This window comes from Fonsecaea pedrosoi (genome assembly GCF_000835455.1).
Source record: "Fonsecaea pedrosoi CBS 271.37 unplaced genomic scaffold supercont1.5, whole genome shotgun sequence".
Taxonomy (NCBI): Eukaryota; Fungi; Ascomycota; class Eurotiomycetes; order Chaetothyriales; family Herpotrichiellaceae; genus Fonsecaea; species Fonsecaea pedrosoi.
Window position 1 is genome coordinate 3,234,830 of NW_013550611.1, and position 16,136 is coordinate 3,250,965.

Consider the following 16,136-nt stretch of genomic DNA (forward strand, 5'->3'; position numbering starts at 1 on the left):
GGAACATCCCTCCAGAAAAGGAACATCCCTCCAGAAAAGGAACATCCCTCCGGAAAAGGAACATCCCACCAAGAAGTCTCAGCCTCGCAAGACTTACACACATCGCCTCAAGTGTTTATTCTCTTTTGCTTTCACGACACAAGACAGATTGCGCCACTAGTGTCTGTTACAGCAATTTCTCAGCTTGAAAGTTGAAGGCCATGAATCCAAATCTGACTTCAGAGATAGTGTGGGAGCGTGGTCGCGTTCGAAATCACCGTACCTCATAGACCATACGTACAGTGACAGGTACCTAGGCTGCTAGGTAGACAGACCTCCCGCACCTCCCTCTGCGTTTAGTCAGTCAGTCAATCAGTGTCTCCCTTGTTCACCGCCACTTGTAGTACTTCTCTAGTGCATTTGGTCAAGGCCAGTCCAGTGCATCGAATTCAGATCAGTTCAATTCAAAATCCTACGGGCCAAAAGGAGAAGCTTGTAGAGCCAGACCCAGAGCCAGACCCAGAGGTCTCCCTGCCTTCTGAACCGAACTGATGGTACCCGTCCCCTGCCTACCCAGGTACCTAGTTAGCTACCTAGTAGATTACCTAGGAAATCATCTACTCGTGCCTCGTATGTACAGTACCTATGTCCTACTGGGGGTACATTCCCAGCTTGCATAGTAAGGAGGACATGTTTGACCTCCGTACGTACCTATGTATGTATGTACGTAAGTCAGACTACTAGGTACCTAGCTTGCTAGCTTGCTAGGTAGGTAGGTACTGGGTACTACGAGTACTCGTACCAAGTACCAAGTCCTTCGCAGGCATGCAATGGTCCCATATCACGTCAAACCCGTGGCGTTGTGCACAGTAGCGAGTAAAAAGCAACGAGGGTATTCCCGGGTAGGTACCACAAGCGGGGATTCAGGTACCTGCGTGCTTGTGTACTTGTACTTGTACTTGTAGCAGTAGTCAAAAATCATCTCTTCCCGACCGTACCATTTCTCGGTCTATCCATACTCGGTACATACATCCGTTGATTGTCCATGGTCTCCATGTTCTCCATCCATGGCTCGCTCATGGTCGTGTCATCCTCCCCTGGGCGTATCTAGAACCAACTCATATCCTGACTGACTCTTTGCAAAATGAAGTGCGATGCAATGCAATGAATGCCCAACAAACACCACCTGAAATCCATGTTGGCGTCAAGCTTTTTAACGGCGTGTGAGGCTCTACCACCTCCTGCCATAGACTTCATGCTCCTTCCACGCTTTCTTCTTGCCATCGCTCACACGAGTCTTGTCGCGTCGGTCGCCTGCGCTACCACTCGTCCCCCCCAATGACCCATATTCGCTTGCAGCCTGCGACGAATTGGATAGCGAAGACGTGTCTCGGCTCGCATCTAGCAATCCCCTCGACCGGCCTTTTCCCATCCCAACTTCCTCCACATCCACGGGGTGTTCCGACTCCGCCTCCCGCCCAAACAGCCTCAACATATCCTGCATGTTCAGTCTCATTGCGCCCTTCTTGCCCTGGCCCTCGATGGTCGCCTTGGCTAGTTCGCGCTTCTTCTCCTGTAACTCTAGGATTCGTTCCTCTACCGTCCCCTTGATGGTGATCTTGTACACTTTGACATCTTGAGTCTGGTTCAGTCGATGGACACGATCTATCGCCTGTTCTTCCACAAAGGGGTTCCAGAACGGCTCCAGTATCACCACCCTCGACGCCGCGGTCAAGTTTAATCCCAAGCTTCCCGCACGGAGAGAACAGAGGAGGACACGTGTAGAAGGATCCTGGCGGAGAGCGTTGAGAGAGGCCTCGCGTGCGTCGTTACGCATCTTTCCGTCGTATCGGACATAGTGGATACGATTTGAACGGAGAAATGGTTCGATCAGATCGAGCATGGACGTGAAGAAGGAGAAGACGATGTATTTGTGAGTGTGGGAGTCCTCGCGGAGAATGGAGAGGAGCTGTCGGATTTTGGTGGACTGGAGGACCGTGGGTGCTGCATCGCTAGAGTCATCGGATGAGTAGTATTCGTCGTCGTTCTCATCTTCTTCGCCAACAGAAGAGGTCTCTTCTTCGTCTTCGTGCTTCTCGTCTCCATCGTCCTCATCATCGCTGTCCTCCACAACGCGCCTCGCTTGTTTTCGCTGACTTCTGACCGTCTTCTGCTCTTGCTTCTGTCGTTTCTCCTTCTTCGTCTTCTTCATCTCATTCACATAATCCGTCTGCTTGTCGAGATCTTCTTGGCACTCAGGACATCGGATCGCGCCTTTAGCAGTCTCTCTCGATGTCAACTCGATCTGACACATATCGCATCTCTTGGTCTCCATACTAAGGCCACCGAGCATGTTCGCAATGCTGTCCATGTCGTCTTCCGTACTCGCCTTTCTGCGACTTGGTGTCTGCATGCCACTTGATGCATCAGTCTCGGTACTCAAGTCGCTTCCCGTAAGCTTTGGATGATTGCACGCTTGTCGAAGTCGCATAAGAAGGACCAATGCCGACGCATAACTCATCTTGTTCCCCGCCATCATCATCTCAAGACTCCGATCTGTCCTGGACTCCAGACGTTTGTAGAACTCTCGCTCTTGGTCTGAAAAGTCTGCTTCAACATTGTGAACAGTTCGTCCGACAATCTTGAACCCAGGATCTTTGCCTCCTTCGGCTAAACCTCCTTTACCGCCTTCGTTTGAGTGCTCCTGTTTGAGAATATCCTTCGTTCTCCGCTTCATGAAGCTTTTCAGGATGAGTCTCAGTCTCTTAACCGCAAGACCGCCCTTTCCATTATTCATGGGTTTGGTGATATTCTCGCGCCACTCATTGAGGTCACAGTAAGGCTTGATGCGGAGGAAATGGATGAGACTTTGGAGCTCGTCAAGACCGTTCTGCATCGGCGTTCCAGTCAGACACCAGCGGTATGCAGCATCGAGAGCACAAGCCGCCTTGGAAGCTTTCGCATTGCGGTTCTTGATGGAATGGGCCTCATCCAGAATAATCCTATACCAGTGGACCCCGAAGCATCCCACTTTGAGCGATTCTGAGCATCCAGCATGTTCCGATGACAGCGTTTGGTAAGTCGTGATGACAATATCGTACTTCTTCAAGTCTTTGTAGCTTTTTGTTCTCTGTGGTCCATGATGCACGCAGATTTTGAGGGCGTGGTCTTCGTCGACGCGATCCTTAAGTTCTCCTTCCCACTGTCTGATCAGCGCGAGGGGAGCAACGACAAGCGTGCCTTTGGCGACGCTTTCCGGCAACTTTCGCTTGCTCTTTTCCAATTCTTCGGCACTGGGCTTCGGGTTACTAAGAATGAGAGCGATCGACTGTATCGTCTTCCCCAGGCCCATATCATCCGCCAGAATACCGCCGTAAGTCCTATTCTTGCCGGTTTCTTTGCTGACCATCCAGTCGACACCGTCAATTTGATGTGGTAAGAGCTTTACTTTCAACCCCGGAACGACACCATCGTCTTCCTCTCCTTCATCCGCCTCCTCTTGTGATGGTTCGCTCTTGTCTGCACTTTTGACCGACATGTCTTTGACCATATCTGCCAGATCGGCCACCTTCTTGTCCAGCTCCTTCTTTCTCCGCCTGGTCCTTGGTTTGTCCTCTTCGTCCTCAAACGCACCTTCAAGTAGAGCTTTGATGCTTTCATTCGCCTGGGAGGAATTCATGTACGTGGATGGGTCGGCCATTTCATAATGGTCGGCTCGAAAGAAAGTGCTGTTCGCGGGGGCCGCTGGACGTCTAAACGTGGGCCTATCCTGAGTCAAGTCTATCGCAGTCGGGCGAAAGTATGGATTTGGAGGCTGTTGGGACGAAAAGGTGGGAGCGACAACCGTGGGCGGCTTCCAGGCAGGGAAGTTTGCAGGTTTGGCGATCTCATAGAAATCATCGTCCCCATCAGACGGTCGAGAAGAGCTGGGTCTAGGCGGCTGTCCGGTGGCCCGTCCGTTGAGCGCTTGCAGAGGATTTGCGACAACATGAGGTTTGTGTAGCTCTGGTCTTTGTACAGGTCTCTTCGCCGACACGAAAAGGTTTGAATATTTGTCTTGTTGCTGATTCCCGCTCACCTGGCGTGGAGCTGATGTATTGGCACTCGCGCCCGGTCGCATGAGCGGTTGAGATCTTGCGTATGGCTGTGGCGATGCTCCAGGCATTGATGGCCTCCCAAACTGAGGTTGTTCTGCCAGGGCATGCTTGAGATCTGGATAGAAAGGCTGCGTAGTCGGAGGTGCATTGCTGTCAGGTACCTTTTCTCTGTTCTGGAGATCTGGGGCAGGCTGCGAGTTACCCATGGCTGGGGCGAGCGGGTTGCGAGGGGCTTGCTGTTCCCGCACCATCTCGACGCTGCTAGGCAAGTGGAATGTAAAATCGAAGAATTGTGGCGTCCGTCTTGTCACAGCTGCAGGTGTAACATAGGGCTGGGTCCCTCCGCTTACAGATTTTGGGATATATAGTCGTGACGCAGGTCTTGAGATCGTGGTTTGAGCTGGCAGGGCCGCAGGCAGGCGTTAGGCAGAGGTTGTCCAGGCAACCAGAGTGATTGGTACTAAGCGGGGTCTAGAACATGCAAAATGTCAGCCCCGTCTGGCGGAGATTTGCGATAACCAAAGGTTCTGGGTCATTCAGCGTTCGGCGGGGCGTTGAGGATGATAAGTCGGTTGGATGTGTTTTATTAATACTGAGGGGCGCGCAGGTTTTATTTGCTTGCTGCTTGAAAGTCATTCGTCATCCGTGAAAGAGTGAACCCTTTGTTGGCATTGGTGGTTTCTAGAGGCGGCGTACGCAATAGCATCTATCGTGTGTGTCGCAAAGTCAGGTTACCATGAAGATTGAGAGGTGGGAATTTGTTGTTCGCGCTGTTGACATCATATGCAAGGCTGTGATGGTTGGTTTCTGGGGTAACTTTCCGAGCCAAGGCACAGCTACAAAATACTCCGTAATCTTACGAGTGTATTTTGAGGAGACAGGGAGTGTAGGAGCCGGTATTTTTGGTTTCTCGAGCGTTATAACCAGAATGCGAAGAGAGCTCCGCATGACCTAATCTGTTCCTCTCATACGTCCTAGTCATTTACATCGCATTACACGTGGCTCATGGACGCGTTCACCATATGCTCCCAGAATACCATTGCCCACTGCCGCCGCATGTTTGACCTGAATACGTGTTTGATGTCGAAAACTTGTTCAAATAAAGGAATGGCAATGCTTCGATGCTTGTATTCCTCCCGTTGGTTGTTGGCTCTCCTTCAAAGTCACCTCCTTTGTCGCAATTTCTTGGTCTGCGAAACCGCAAAATGATCTCGACCTCTTCCTCCTGTCGTCTGTCTCCAGGTCGTGGAAACCAGGTCTAAGAAAAATAGGCCGTGGAAAGGCCAAAGTCGCTCGCCAAACTGAATCAGACCGCGCTCAGTGGCTGCCTGGCTAAGGATTCTTTCATGATGGTTTGCTGAATCAACAAATGTTGCTTCTCTCCAGCTAGACCATCCTTGATCCATGATCCGGGGGTTTTCCCATCTCTATGTGATGTGTGATATCTGTCGATACATGCTAAATGCCAAATGTCCTTCGCATCTGGCATGCCGAAAGCTCTCTTCAAACTCACCGATTCAGGCTGAAGATATTGCCAGTGTGAGGAGGTTTCCGTACCAACCTGATTTTGCCCAAGCAATTGACTTTATTGCCTGCGCTCTCCAAGTTGCTTTGGCTGATTTGCTCCGTCCTCCTCGCCTTCTCTGTCTGTTTGTGATGGGTCGCCAGCAATGCCCTTTGTTGTGAAGGCGGTAAGTGTAGCAGACTTCTCCGGTCACCTGCACGGAGTTGGGCGAGTTGGTTGTTGAGCGTGCATTCTTGCTTCAGTGCTCTCGTGCTCAATGCGCCCTGGGAAGGAGAGGGTGTGCGGTTAGCATTCGAGGCTGGCTCGGCATCAGTGTTTGACTGCGAAGCCGAGGTCGAGGTCGAAGTCGGTGGTACTTGGTCGGGCGTAGAGGCTGCGATGTCGAGGCCATGTTTGTCGGGCCGTTTTGATGGCCGTCGTTTCCTCGATCTGGCTTGCGATGGAAGGTGGGTGTCATCGGGGCCGTGCATGGCGTGGAGATGTCGCAGTAGGTCCTCTTTTGCATGCGGCAATGTGTCGTCAAACAGCTCTCTGAGCTCGGCATCCTCATCCGCGATGTCGTATTTGCAATGCCCCTTGGCCATCATGTGCTGTTGCACAGCCTCGAGAGTGTTCCGTTGCGTCCCACAATAGAGACACTCGTGCCGCCCGGAGATGATGAGATGGAAGTAGGCGAGGAGGGTCCCGACATCTACCAGCAGATGCGCCGGGTCGATGTACAAGCCATGTGCTTTTAACATGTGGGCCAAATTCTGGTCGAGGTCTGGGCTTTCCTGGTTGCAGAATAAACACTGCGCCTCGTTGAAATCGTCGACATCCTCATCGAATTCGTAGTCACCATCAGACTCGTCGTAGTCGTCGGTCGCAGAGGATGAGTCGACGATGTCTTTTCTGGTGTTGTCATTACTCGCAATCTGTTCCCCAAGCGTGACAGTAGTGAGGACGTCGCTTTGACTCGATTCAGCATTCATAATAGTCGTTGTGATAGTAGTAGTGGTGGTATTAGCGCCACTGCCCAGCGGCATCAAGGTCGAGAAGGTTTGTGGAGGGGGTGGGTAGGAGGGTAACTCAGGTACTGAGGACTAAATGTGTGTTTTGAGAACTGTAGGTAAATGAACCCTTTTGAATGGGTGCGAGTTCTATGTAGAACCCTTGACGGTGTCTGCAAATCAAGTATGAATGCGTCCATTGTGTGATCTGCTCGTATTTCCCCAGTATTTATATCACGCAGAGCTCGACTGTGAGGAAGTATCCAAGTCGTAAAACTCGTCAATCTCTCGTGTCTCTCTAGAGCCCCTCGCCCCATACCTACGCAGGCCAAGCAAATCCGATCATAAGCGAGTAACACCACCACTCACCGCCCACGCCGCTACAGGTCTAGAGTCTAGACCTCCCTCTCGCAAGTGACTCACACCAACTCGTTTGGGCATCACAGGAACATGTTCCAGTTTCCCAATACGGCCATCCATCCCCCATCCCCCCGTTCGTTCAGGGCCCAGGCTCACTGTCAGTATTCGCAATCCAGCCCACGGAATTAAATACAGCAAGGCGCAGGTCAACAGAGCCCAGCTCTTTGATAGTTGACCCATTGTACAGTCTCGGTCTCTCGGTCGTGTCGCTCGGGCCACAACATAACCACTCAATTCCCCTCACCTTTTGGATATCTCTCGTCATTTGGTGTCATTTGGTGACACGGACCAACCAGCTCAGCCCTGCTGGCCCGTCCGCGCTCTCGGCCGCAGCTACGCGCAATTCGTGAGGGAAGGGTAATGTCCTCGAGATGTGGGGTGATGGGTCGGCTCGCAACCCGCGGCATACGAGGAAGTGCTGTGTACAAGTATACTGTGTCTCCCGCTGAACAAGCGGCGACGCAGGTCGAGTGAGATGTTTCGTCCCGTGTGCGCTGAGCTGGGCCTGAATCTGCCCTACCGTGACAAGATTCTCGAGGTTGCATGGACCTCTAATCATAAAGAGAGGCTGATAAATATGCGCACCATGGATCTCATGTGTGTAAAATGCCGGCTTTATTGAAAGGTAACAAAATAATCAAGCGCCAACATCACCCTGGGTATAGACCTGTTGAACCACCACCAAATGCTCAAGACACTCATCAAACTCAGCAAAAAGAATGCATCACTCATCCAGCAGCCGCCCTGATTACTCCTTCCCAGAACTTTTTGAGCCCCAGGACATGCGCCCTCGTCGGCTGCGCACAGGCACCGTTGGTAGCAGCTCGCCGTTCTTCATCCTTCTTTGCAAGCTCTACCTCCCTGCCCCATTTCGCTTGTGCCCTCCTTTTCTCTGCGATCACTGGATCAAGACGACTTACCCGCCTGCATTCCAAGTCCACAGCAACCTTTCTTGCGGCGAATCTCCTCACCAGGCTCTTTACTGTAGTCTTCTCCGTTGCATCCATCTCGTCTGCTTTCCTTTTTTGTGCTTGTAGGGCGCGCCCTTCAACCCACGCACGAAGCCCATCCTTCAAGCCCTCTCTAATCACTTTGCGCCTCGTAGCCACGATGGCAGGCGAGACACTGTGTCGGACGCACTCTTCAGGCATAATATTAAGTGACACCAGACTGTTCATGCTCGGGCGGCGCTCTAGTTTGCGACACAGTCCATCTTTTAATTTGCTCCTTTGGACCGCCTGCTGTGACTGTATCAAGACCGGCGAAACCGGTGAGGAATAACTGGTGCATGTAGACGGGAGGATCGCCCTCTGTACCAGGTCAAACGGACTGGGTCTGTGTTCGAGGTTATGGCTCAGGCGTATGCGGATCAAACTCTTGCTGATTTGCCGCGAGAGAACATTGGTCCTGCTGAGCCAGATCCAAGAATTGGGAGGACTAATGGCAGACTTGGACGGCCGTCGGGCTAGCAGGGTGGATAGAGTATAGGAGACGTGATGCAGTCGCTCGAGGTGAAGCAGAGGGTCGCAAGCAATCTCGCGCAGCGTGTGGCACGTGCGACTCACTTGGAGCAGGTCGGGGATCTCCAGGAAGAAGAGGATGCGGAGGAGGACTTCTGGGGGTAAACACTCGAGAGATAGCAACAACATGATCGGGGGACAGTGGTTCAATCGTCCGGAAATTGACCTCGAAATGAGAGGGTGAAGTCGTCCTGAAGATGGAGAAATGCGATGAGATGCCAGGCCCCGCAAGCGGAGTGTTTCAGGCTTCAACTCACCTGGCTTCCCTGGGACAAGTGCACCATGCGACAAGGTTGGTGGGAGTAGGACTAGCGGGTGAAGAGGTCGCGTGGCCGGGAAAACACGTCACTTCGCCTTAGGAGAACCGAGCCCCCAGACGATGACGCAGGAGGAGCTGCAGAGATGGATGCGCCCGCAACTCAGTTCGGTCTGACTCTCCAGACACGCCAGAACCACCACGGCGTAAACCGTCTTGTGAACATCCATCATAGCCTTGGGGCGAGACGTGTGCTCGTCGTACTCTTCGCAACTAAATGACCTCTCTTTCTAGGTTCAGACTGTGTTAACTCTAATGAGCGGTTCACAGATCCTCTGTAGCTCCACGGTCAGTCGGCTTGCTGTGTCTACAGGCCACCCGATATGGTGTTGTTTAAGACGAAAGCAGCTCTAGTAGGGCAACAGCTTTTACAGCCAGTTGAGTCTGTCAAAACTTCAGAGGGGGCTCGCAACTTGAAATAGAATCAACCCAACCCATCACATATCGCTGTTTGTTCCTCGTTCACCCAGTAGCGCCCAGTATACTCCAAATGGCAACAGAACTCCATGTCACCAAGACTCCAAAGTCAAACATCCTCCATTGTACCAGCTGGCTCATCCTCTCCATCGCTGTTGAAATCTTCCACCTCGCTCAATTCTCCGTCCGTTTCATGTTCGTCCTCGTCGTGGTCGTCATGGATGTTCGTAGCATACTGTGCAATGTACTCTTCATAGCAGTTAATATTCTCCTCCTTTTGTTTGTCCTGCGGAATGTGCATCTCACCTTTGACCCTAGCATCGTAGCTTCGAGGTTCTCGCATCAGTAGTGCAGCGGCTTCTCCGTTCAATGGATCGGTAGGATTAGGGTATCGCAGAAGCTGAGGCAAGAAGACTTCGAAGATATTTATCATGTCGAACATGGGTGACCATGTCTGATTGATGACGTCCAGGCACACTGATCCCGACCTAGGAAACCATATCAGAACCACTTGCTTGTATCGGAGTTCCCAGCATCAGATGACTAACCCCTCGTCAATGTTTGGATGGAAAATCTTGTTAACGAAGCCGATGGAAGGCGATTTGTAGGGATACTGATCTGGCAGTTCGACATGAACTTTCCATTTGCCCTCGGCAAAGGGTGCTGTACATACATCGTTTTGTCAGTGGCCCTCAATCTTGTAGCAATATGATAACCCGAGCGCTTTGACGAGGGAAGTTCATGCTCTTACTTTCCGAAGGCCCTTTGAATATGACGAAGAATTCTTGCATGTTGTCGTTGACCAGTGTGACCTCGTAGTCGCTCATCATCAGCTTCATGACATCGGTCTCTATCCTCCGCTTCGGGCTACTCATTGTGCCTCGTCAACCGAAGATCTCGCTAGGACGTAGGCTCTGTCCACAAGAAGAATATCAGGCACTTGGGCGATATGTTTATGATCGAGAGAGGGGCACGATGGATCGGTTCTGTGTCTCGATGCCTTGGGAGGAATGTCTATTAGATCTGGGGTGGCGGCCTGTAGAAGCAAGATCGGAAAAGGCAGGATCACGAGGGGATGATCGGATATTCTGTCGCGGACTGGACTCGGCTTTTTCCGTTGTCTTCCTGAGGGAGGGGGCGTCTCACAAGAGTCGTGATCAGGCTAACAGATAGTGAAGGGCTTGTTTGGAGGTGAAGAAACAGGACAGTGGCAGAGACCGCAGTGGAACGCAGCAAAATTAGGAAGAGTGAGAGCAAGGAGTGAAGAGTATGAGGTATGTCGATACCGCTTGAAGTTGGTCGCGGTTTGGTGAGGAGTGTTTCGCTGTGGTTGGAGATGGTTCGATGGCAAGGGCAATGGTGGGGAGGCTTGACTGATTTGTCAAGGCCGGACTGGTTCACCGCGCAGTCTGGCGTAGTGGGCATGTCCACGCCTTCAACCATGCGCTGGGAGCAGCGTGACAAAGGAACTCATACCCACTCCTTGCTCCCAAAGCCAATGGTTGGGGAGTCAGCTGGTCTGCGAACTAAACTCCCTCGTATGTGCCACAGCTCAAGTCCCGAGATGCTAGGTACACAGGCAGGATAGCTAAATATGGACTTACAACAGATGCATGACAGCCTTGCAGTCACTCTCGCCAGGCTGGTAACTTATTCTGGGGTTGGAGGGACAGACTCGACTGCTTCCGAGGCAAAGTAGAGCGCCAGCCGGGACATACCCTCGTTCGGCCGTTAATTATCATGGATGGCAAAAGGGAGATGTGCAGCGGTCGGCAGCCGAAGTGGTTGAGTGACGGCAGGGGACCAGAATCACATTCTCGCCCCAACTGGTGCGCAGGAGTGCCCCCGGAAGACCTTTCCCTCTAAACTTTATAGGTATTAGGCCACCTAGATTCAACCAACAGGAACCCCTGTTGATCTCACTAACCCCCAGAGTACGCTTCCTGCTCGGCCCTGCACCATTGACGCCGAGGCTCATCTTCTCCTCCAGACCTTTTCTCAGATCTACGCATAAAGAATTCATCACGACAACAGTGAATAAAACCTCATTTTTCACCGCCACCGCGTTCAGTTCTGTAATATGTGTCACAACAGTTTGAGACTACTCTTTCATCCTGTCCCCCCTCCTCCTTTGTATCTACTTATTTTTGGGCTCGGGTGAACAAACATGGCTTCCATCGTCCGCATCAATCGAATTGTGTCTCTCACACGACCACTTCTCCGCGACATCTGTCGCCCAGCTGTTCCCCAATCTCACCGACAGTGGCGACAAGTTCGCTGGAGCTCGCATGCCCCCTCGTCCCCAGCCTTGCTGGCCAGAGGCCAGAAGCCAGTCACCATCCAAACTCTCCAGAAAATGTATGCTGAGGACAAACCCATCACGATGTTGACTGCCCACAATTTCCCTTCGGCACTCATGGCACAAGAAGCTGGAATGGATATGATCTTGGTCGGTGATTCCCTTGCTATGGTGTCCTTGGGCATGCAAGACACGTCCGAAGTCACCCTCGACGAAATGATCGTGTCGGCCCGCGCAGTCAGTCGAGCGGTCACCCGGTCCTTTACCGTCGGCGATCTCCCTATGGGTTCGTATGAACTGAGCCCGGAACAAGCCCTAGCCAGTGCGATTCGAATGATCAAAGAAGGACGCATGCAAAGTGTCAAACTTGAAGGGGGAGTTGAGATGGCACCCGCAATCAAGAAGATCACAAGCGCTGGCATCCCAGTTTGTGCACACATCGGTCTCACCCCGCAACGTCAGCATGCTCTTGGGGGCTTCCGCGTACAAGGCAATACACTGGAAAAGGCAATGTCTCTGCTCAAAGATGCAAAGGCTGTGGAGGAGGCAGGAGCTTTTGTGGTCGTGTTGGAATGTGTACCGCCCGATATCGCAGAGGAAGTTACCAAGGCCCTCAGGATACCCACCATCGGCATCGGTGCAGGCAACAAAACAAGTGGACAAGTTCTGGTGCAGATCGACATGCTCGGTGTTCGCCCGCCTGATAGTTTCATGCCCAAGTTCGTCAAAAAGTATGGTTCGATATGGGAAGCTGGACTGGACGCCATCAAACAGTACAAGAATGAGGTCGGTGATCGAAGTTATCCCGGGCCGTCGCATGTGTACAAGAGTGATGCGAAAGTTACGGAGGCGTTTAAGGTGGCCATTCAATCTGCGGAGGAGCAGAAGGCTTGATACCCTTGGCGTTGCTTTGATCTTTGCCATGGCATATTTTCGGTGTTGTTGGGCTCATCCTCAAGCAAGCGCACATCGTTTGGTCAAAACAGAGCTGGGACAGGCCTAGGCTCATCCAAAAGCTGGCGTTGTAGAATAGCTGACGATCAATTGGTCATCCACCTTGAAACACTAGTTTTGATAAACAAGGACCGTGGTTAGCATGATCTCGTCCTGCCATTCTATTTCGCAGTTTCAATTCACAGTGCCAGAGAATGTAGCGTAATACCAGCACTGTCAGAGTCGAGTGGGAGGCAAGCAACCAGAGCTTCCCACTCGTGCAAACGACAGAAGCAATTCCACGAAGAGCGGACAAGGGGTGCTAGTAGAGGCGCAAACGTACCCGGTACAAGTTCCCCACGCCCTCATCCAAACCTGGTGCGAACACACTATTCACATAGCAAAACAGGCCGTCACCCTCTTTGACGCCGACCTTCTTCCTGAGGAAATTCAAGACGACGCTGAATTTCGACGAGGCACTGATTTTGAAGACGCGCTGTTTGAGGATCGGGGCCGCGCCAACGGGCTGGAAGCGGACAGAGACTGTTTTTTTACATGCTCACAGAACATCCGCATAGATTAGAATTTGAGAGAACGCGAGAGATATGTGCGCGGAGAACAATTCTGTGTGGTTAATGGAAGAAAAATGTACCTTTTCGATCATCAATCTCTTCGACCTCCCTAAGAGCCTGGCTCGCATCCTTGGGCAAGTTGGTCAACATGACGGAAGCGGTCATGCTCATGGGGAGATCGCCTCCAGGGCCGGCATCATCTTCGCCGTTACTGTCATCGTCGTTGTCATTGCCTGTGGCCTTCGTGGAGAGGCCGGGGCTGTTGTCAGGCTGTTTGCCGTGACCGTGAGGCAATGCCTTGGATGATTGTGAGGAGGATGACATGGCGGCGGAGCAAACTAATTTTCATTCGAGTGTTGTAAATGTAGTCAAGACATCAATCGATGGCAGCCTACGAGATCCGTGTTCCCTTTTCTTGCTGGAGCGATTAAGTGGTGATGATCAATAATAAGAGAGTATTTTCTGATGGTGGTTCGCGCTGTACCGAGAACGTTGCACTAGAAATCGGGACACGAGGCTGTCCAATCAGAGTCCAAGAAAGACCAACCGACCGGCACAAGTCGAGTTTCATCATTCACTTTTCTTCTGTATTGATCACTCGGGCTGTTACGCTATTATGAAGCTGCTGGCAAGCTACTCCTCCAATCTGCAATCCTCCAGCTCACAACACCGACTCGGTTTCTTGAGCAGTGACTCAATCTCCCTTGAGGTCATTGCTGAGGGAATCCAACTTTTGCCTCTGCCCTCAAGAAGGTTAGAAACACGAACAATTCACAGCCACATGGTATCCCAGAAGCTTCAGATCCTGGGTAGCCCCTCTTTCAATGCTATCAGCTCCAGACGGACAGCGACTCAGGGGTTGACAAAACCATACGTCACCAGCTCTTGCTTCACCACCCTGTCACAGTGGCATCTTGTGCTCACTAGACTTGTGGGCGTCTCCTGGACTTGAGCTGTGCGCTTCGAGTTCAGCCTCCATCAGACGGTCAGGGAGCTTGCCGAGTTCGCGAATCCTAAGCAACCACTTCTTCATCAGTGCTCTCTCCACGTCATGATTGTCCTCCCGGTATCCAAGCTGTTCCATCATTTTTCGCTCCACTGATTCTCTCATCAATCCTCGGAATGCCTGCATTTGATTTCGACGCGTGCTGCCCAGGCTGGGTTGAAACGGATTCTCGCCACCATGAGTGCTTCGCCACTTAGAGAGTGCGTGACGCTCCAAAGCGACCTCTCGAACCTCTTGACTTTGGGTGGCCTCATCTCCAGAAGTACTCATGACACCAACTGCTTGCCGAAGTAGATAAGGACTCCAGTCCAGGCGATCTCCCTCTTGCAGTAGATGCTCAACCATGTCGTCGACTCCACTTGTTCTATCTTGGCCCAACGCAAGCTCGGCGATGAAGAGCCGTACCAACTTATCAATGCCAGCCACAAGCTCGGTCTTGTTGGAAAATGGTTTGGATTTGTCGATGTCATTGTACAGCAGTCGCGCAATAGTCGGACGTGATACTCCATGAAGAGCAAGCCACAACATTTTTTGGCACTGCTCTTCGCTGAAGACTTCGTGGGGTCTCCGAGTGATATGGGATGCCGACCTCGATGCCAATTTCACAATCAGCTTTGCTTGCGAATTCGCCCCGATATCTCTCGGGCTCTCAGGAGGCTGTGTTCTTGGGCTCTGTGCCGGCTGGATGTTGTCTTGCGCGGATTCTGCTATCGGGGTCTTGGGAGGCAAAGGGACTCTTTGGGGTTCTGCTATCGGGGTCTTGGGTGGTGGAGGGACTCCTGGGGGACGACAAGGTATTCCGAACATCCCGCGGGGCAAACGATATGGTCGCTTTGGTGGTGGTGGTGGTGGTGGTTCCATATCATTGGACTGCATCATGTCTTGCGTGGGAGACATCTGGGTGAGGAATGCTGGTGTTGAACGGCATACAAGGCCAGCTTTATATGGGGCATCCGGTGCCTCAAACGATCCTCTCCCGCGCTTGTGTGTTCGCTTTGAACGCCCATCCACAAACAATGTCTCAGCTTTCAACAACGGGCCCTCTTGGTGTTTGCGACAATGAGCTGAGGCAGTTTTCGGGTGGATCATGGGGAGACCAAGAATTTGATGAATGCCTGTTGTCGTATCAGCTTGTGGTTTATCAAAGTCTCTGTGGACCAACAACTTACCCGGAAGTTGAGTATCTTGATGGCCAGAGCCACTGCGAATTGGCGGCAGTTTGAGTCCTCTTTGTCCGGCAACTCCATGATCCTGCACGGCACTTGGAGAATCACCATCTTCAAACGGAATACCATGCTGGAAATTCTCCACCACTCCTGACCCTCGATCACTGTCCTCGGGGTCAACAAAGGCCGCAGAAACTGGTGATGCACCGATACCGGGGGACCACTGAGCGTGTGGCGTAAAAGAATTCAGACGCGGGCGAAAAGGACTATTGACAACCGACTCTGGTCGTGGCGTGTATCTGATGCTTTGGTGACTTGGTGACCGCGGATGTTCTGGAAAAGGAAATGACACGGCTTCTTCCCATCCGGAGCGACTGCCGCCAATATGGAGTTGTGCACGGCCGAGATCAATCTCACCGAGGCGACCCTCTGGTGAATTGATACCGCGATCATCGAGACCCTGGTATGTCAGTGGGATACCAGGATCAAAGGGGTTTCGATGATACTCCCTCATTGCATCGGAGTCCCTCGCCAATGAAAAGCTCGTGGGTGTTACGCTGCTGTTGGGGTGTTTGCTTGTTATCGACGACGGTATCGTCGTCGTGGTGACCTAGTTATGCTCTGACGTCGTGGAGGTGGTAGTAGTATTGCGATATACGCCATTTCAACCGACTCAAAATCAACAATGAAATATCACCTGCACGTGAAGACAGTGCGTGAAGACGAGTGAGAGTCAGCAGCAAAACGTGCTTTCGACCAGGGTTGCAGTGAAGTTGACGCTTCAGGCTTCCTTTTCACAGGCTCAGCACAATAGCAACACAAGTGAATGATCCTAGTCAAGGTGGAAGTGAGACATGTTTGAAGGCAAGTGAAAGGAAATAGGAATGAGGATGTGTG

General features: G+C 52.0%; 7 protein-coding genes across 7 annotated transcripts; 1 reads left to right on the forward strand and 6 right to left on the reverse strand.

Annotated features, from left to right (window-relative positions):
* Window positions 1-1,210: 1,210 nt before the first annotated feature.
* On the reverse strand, window positions 1,211-4,327 carry Z517_08650 (uncharacterized protein; the record flags this gene model as incomplete). The annotated part of the gene is made up of 1 exon (XM_013427165.1): window positions 1,211-4,327. One exon carries the CDS (start codon window positions 4,325-4,327, stop codon window positions 1,211-1,213), a length of 3,117 nt encoding a protein of 1,038 aa, XP_013282619.1.
* Window positions 4,328-5,585: 1,258 nt separating this feature from the next.
* On the reverse strand, window positions 5,586-6,572 carry Z517_08651 (uncharacterized protein; the record flags this gene model as incomplete). The annotated part of the gene is made up of 1 exon (XM_013427166.1): window positions 5,586-6,572. One exon carries the CDS (start codon window positions 6,570-6,572, stop codon window positions 5,586-5,588), a length of 987 nt encoding a protein of 328 aa, XP_013282620.1.
* A 1,166-nt stretch (window positions 6,573-7,738) lies between these two features.
* Window positions 7,739-8,659, reverse strand: Z517_08652 (uncharacterized protein; the record flags this gene model as incomplete). The annotated part of the gene is made up of 1 exon (XM_013427167.1): window positions 7,739-8,659. The coding sequence occupies one exon, from the start codon at window positions 8,657-8,659 to the stop codon at window positions 7,739-7,741; it is 921 nt and encodes a 306-aa protein (XP_013282621.1).
* A 713-nt stretch (window positions 8,660-9,372) lies between these two features.
* Z517_08653 (uncharacterized protein) lies at window positions 9,373-10,138 on the reverse strand (the record flags this gene model as incomplete). The annotated part of the gene is made up of 3 exons (XM_013427168.1): window positions 9,373-9,751; window positions 9,812-9,926; window positions 10,015-10,138. 3 exons carry the CDS (start codon window positions 10,136-10,138, stop codon window positions 9,373-9,375), a joined length of 618 nt encoding a protein of 205 aa, XP_013282622.1.
* Window positions 10,139-11,430: 1,292 nt separating this feature from the next.
* Z517_08654 (3-methyl-2-oxobutanoate hydroxymethyltransferase) lies at window positions 11,431-12,456 on the forward strand (the record flags this gene model as incomplete). Its single annotated transcript, XM_013427169.1, has 1 exon — window positions 11,431-12,456. One exon carries the CDS (start codon window positions 11,431-11,433, stop codon window positions 12,454-12,456), a length of 1,026 nt encoding a protein of 341 aa, XP_013282623.1.
* Window positions 12,457-12,817: 361 nt separating this feature from the next.
* Window positions 12,818-13,391, reverse strand: Z517_08655 (uncharacterized protein; the record flags this gene model as incomplete). Its single annotated transcript, XM_013427170.1, has 2 exons — window positions 12,818-13,038; window positions 13,148-13,391. The coding sequence occupies 2 exons, from the start codon at window positions 13,389-13,391 to the stop codon at window positions 12,818-12,820; spliced, it is 465 nt and encodes a 154-aa protein (XP_013282624.1).
* A 577-nt stretch (window positions 13,392-13,968) lies between these two features.
* Window positions 13,969-15,753, reverse strand: Z517_08656 (uncharacterized protein; the record flags this gene model as incomplete). The annotated part of the gene is made up of 2 exons (XM_013427171.1): window positions 13,969-15,188; window positions 15,243-15,753. 2 exons carry the CDS (start codon window positions 15,751-15,753, stop codon window positions 13,969-13,971), a joined length of 1,731 nt encoding a protein of 576 aa, XP_013282625.1.
* Window positions 15,754-16,136: the final 383 nt, after the last annotated feature.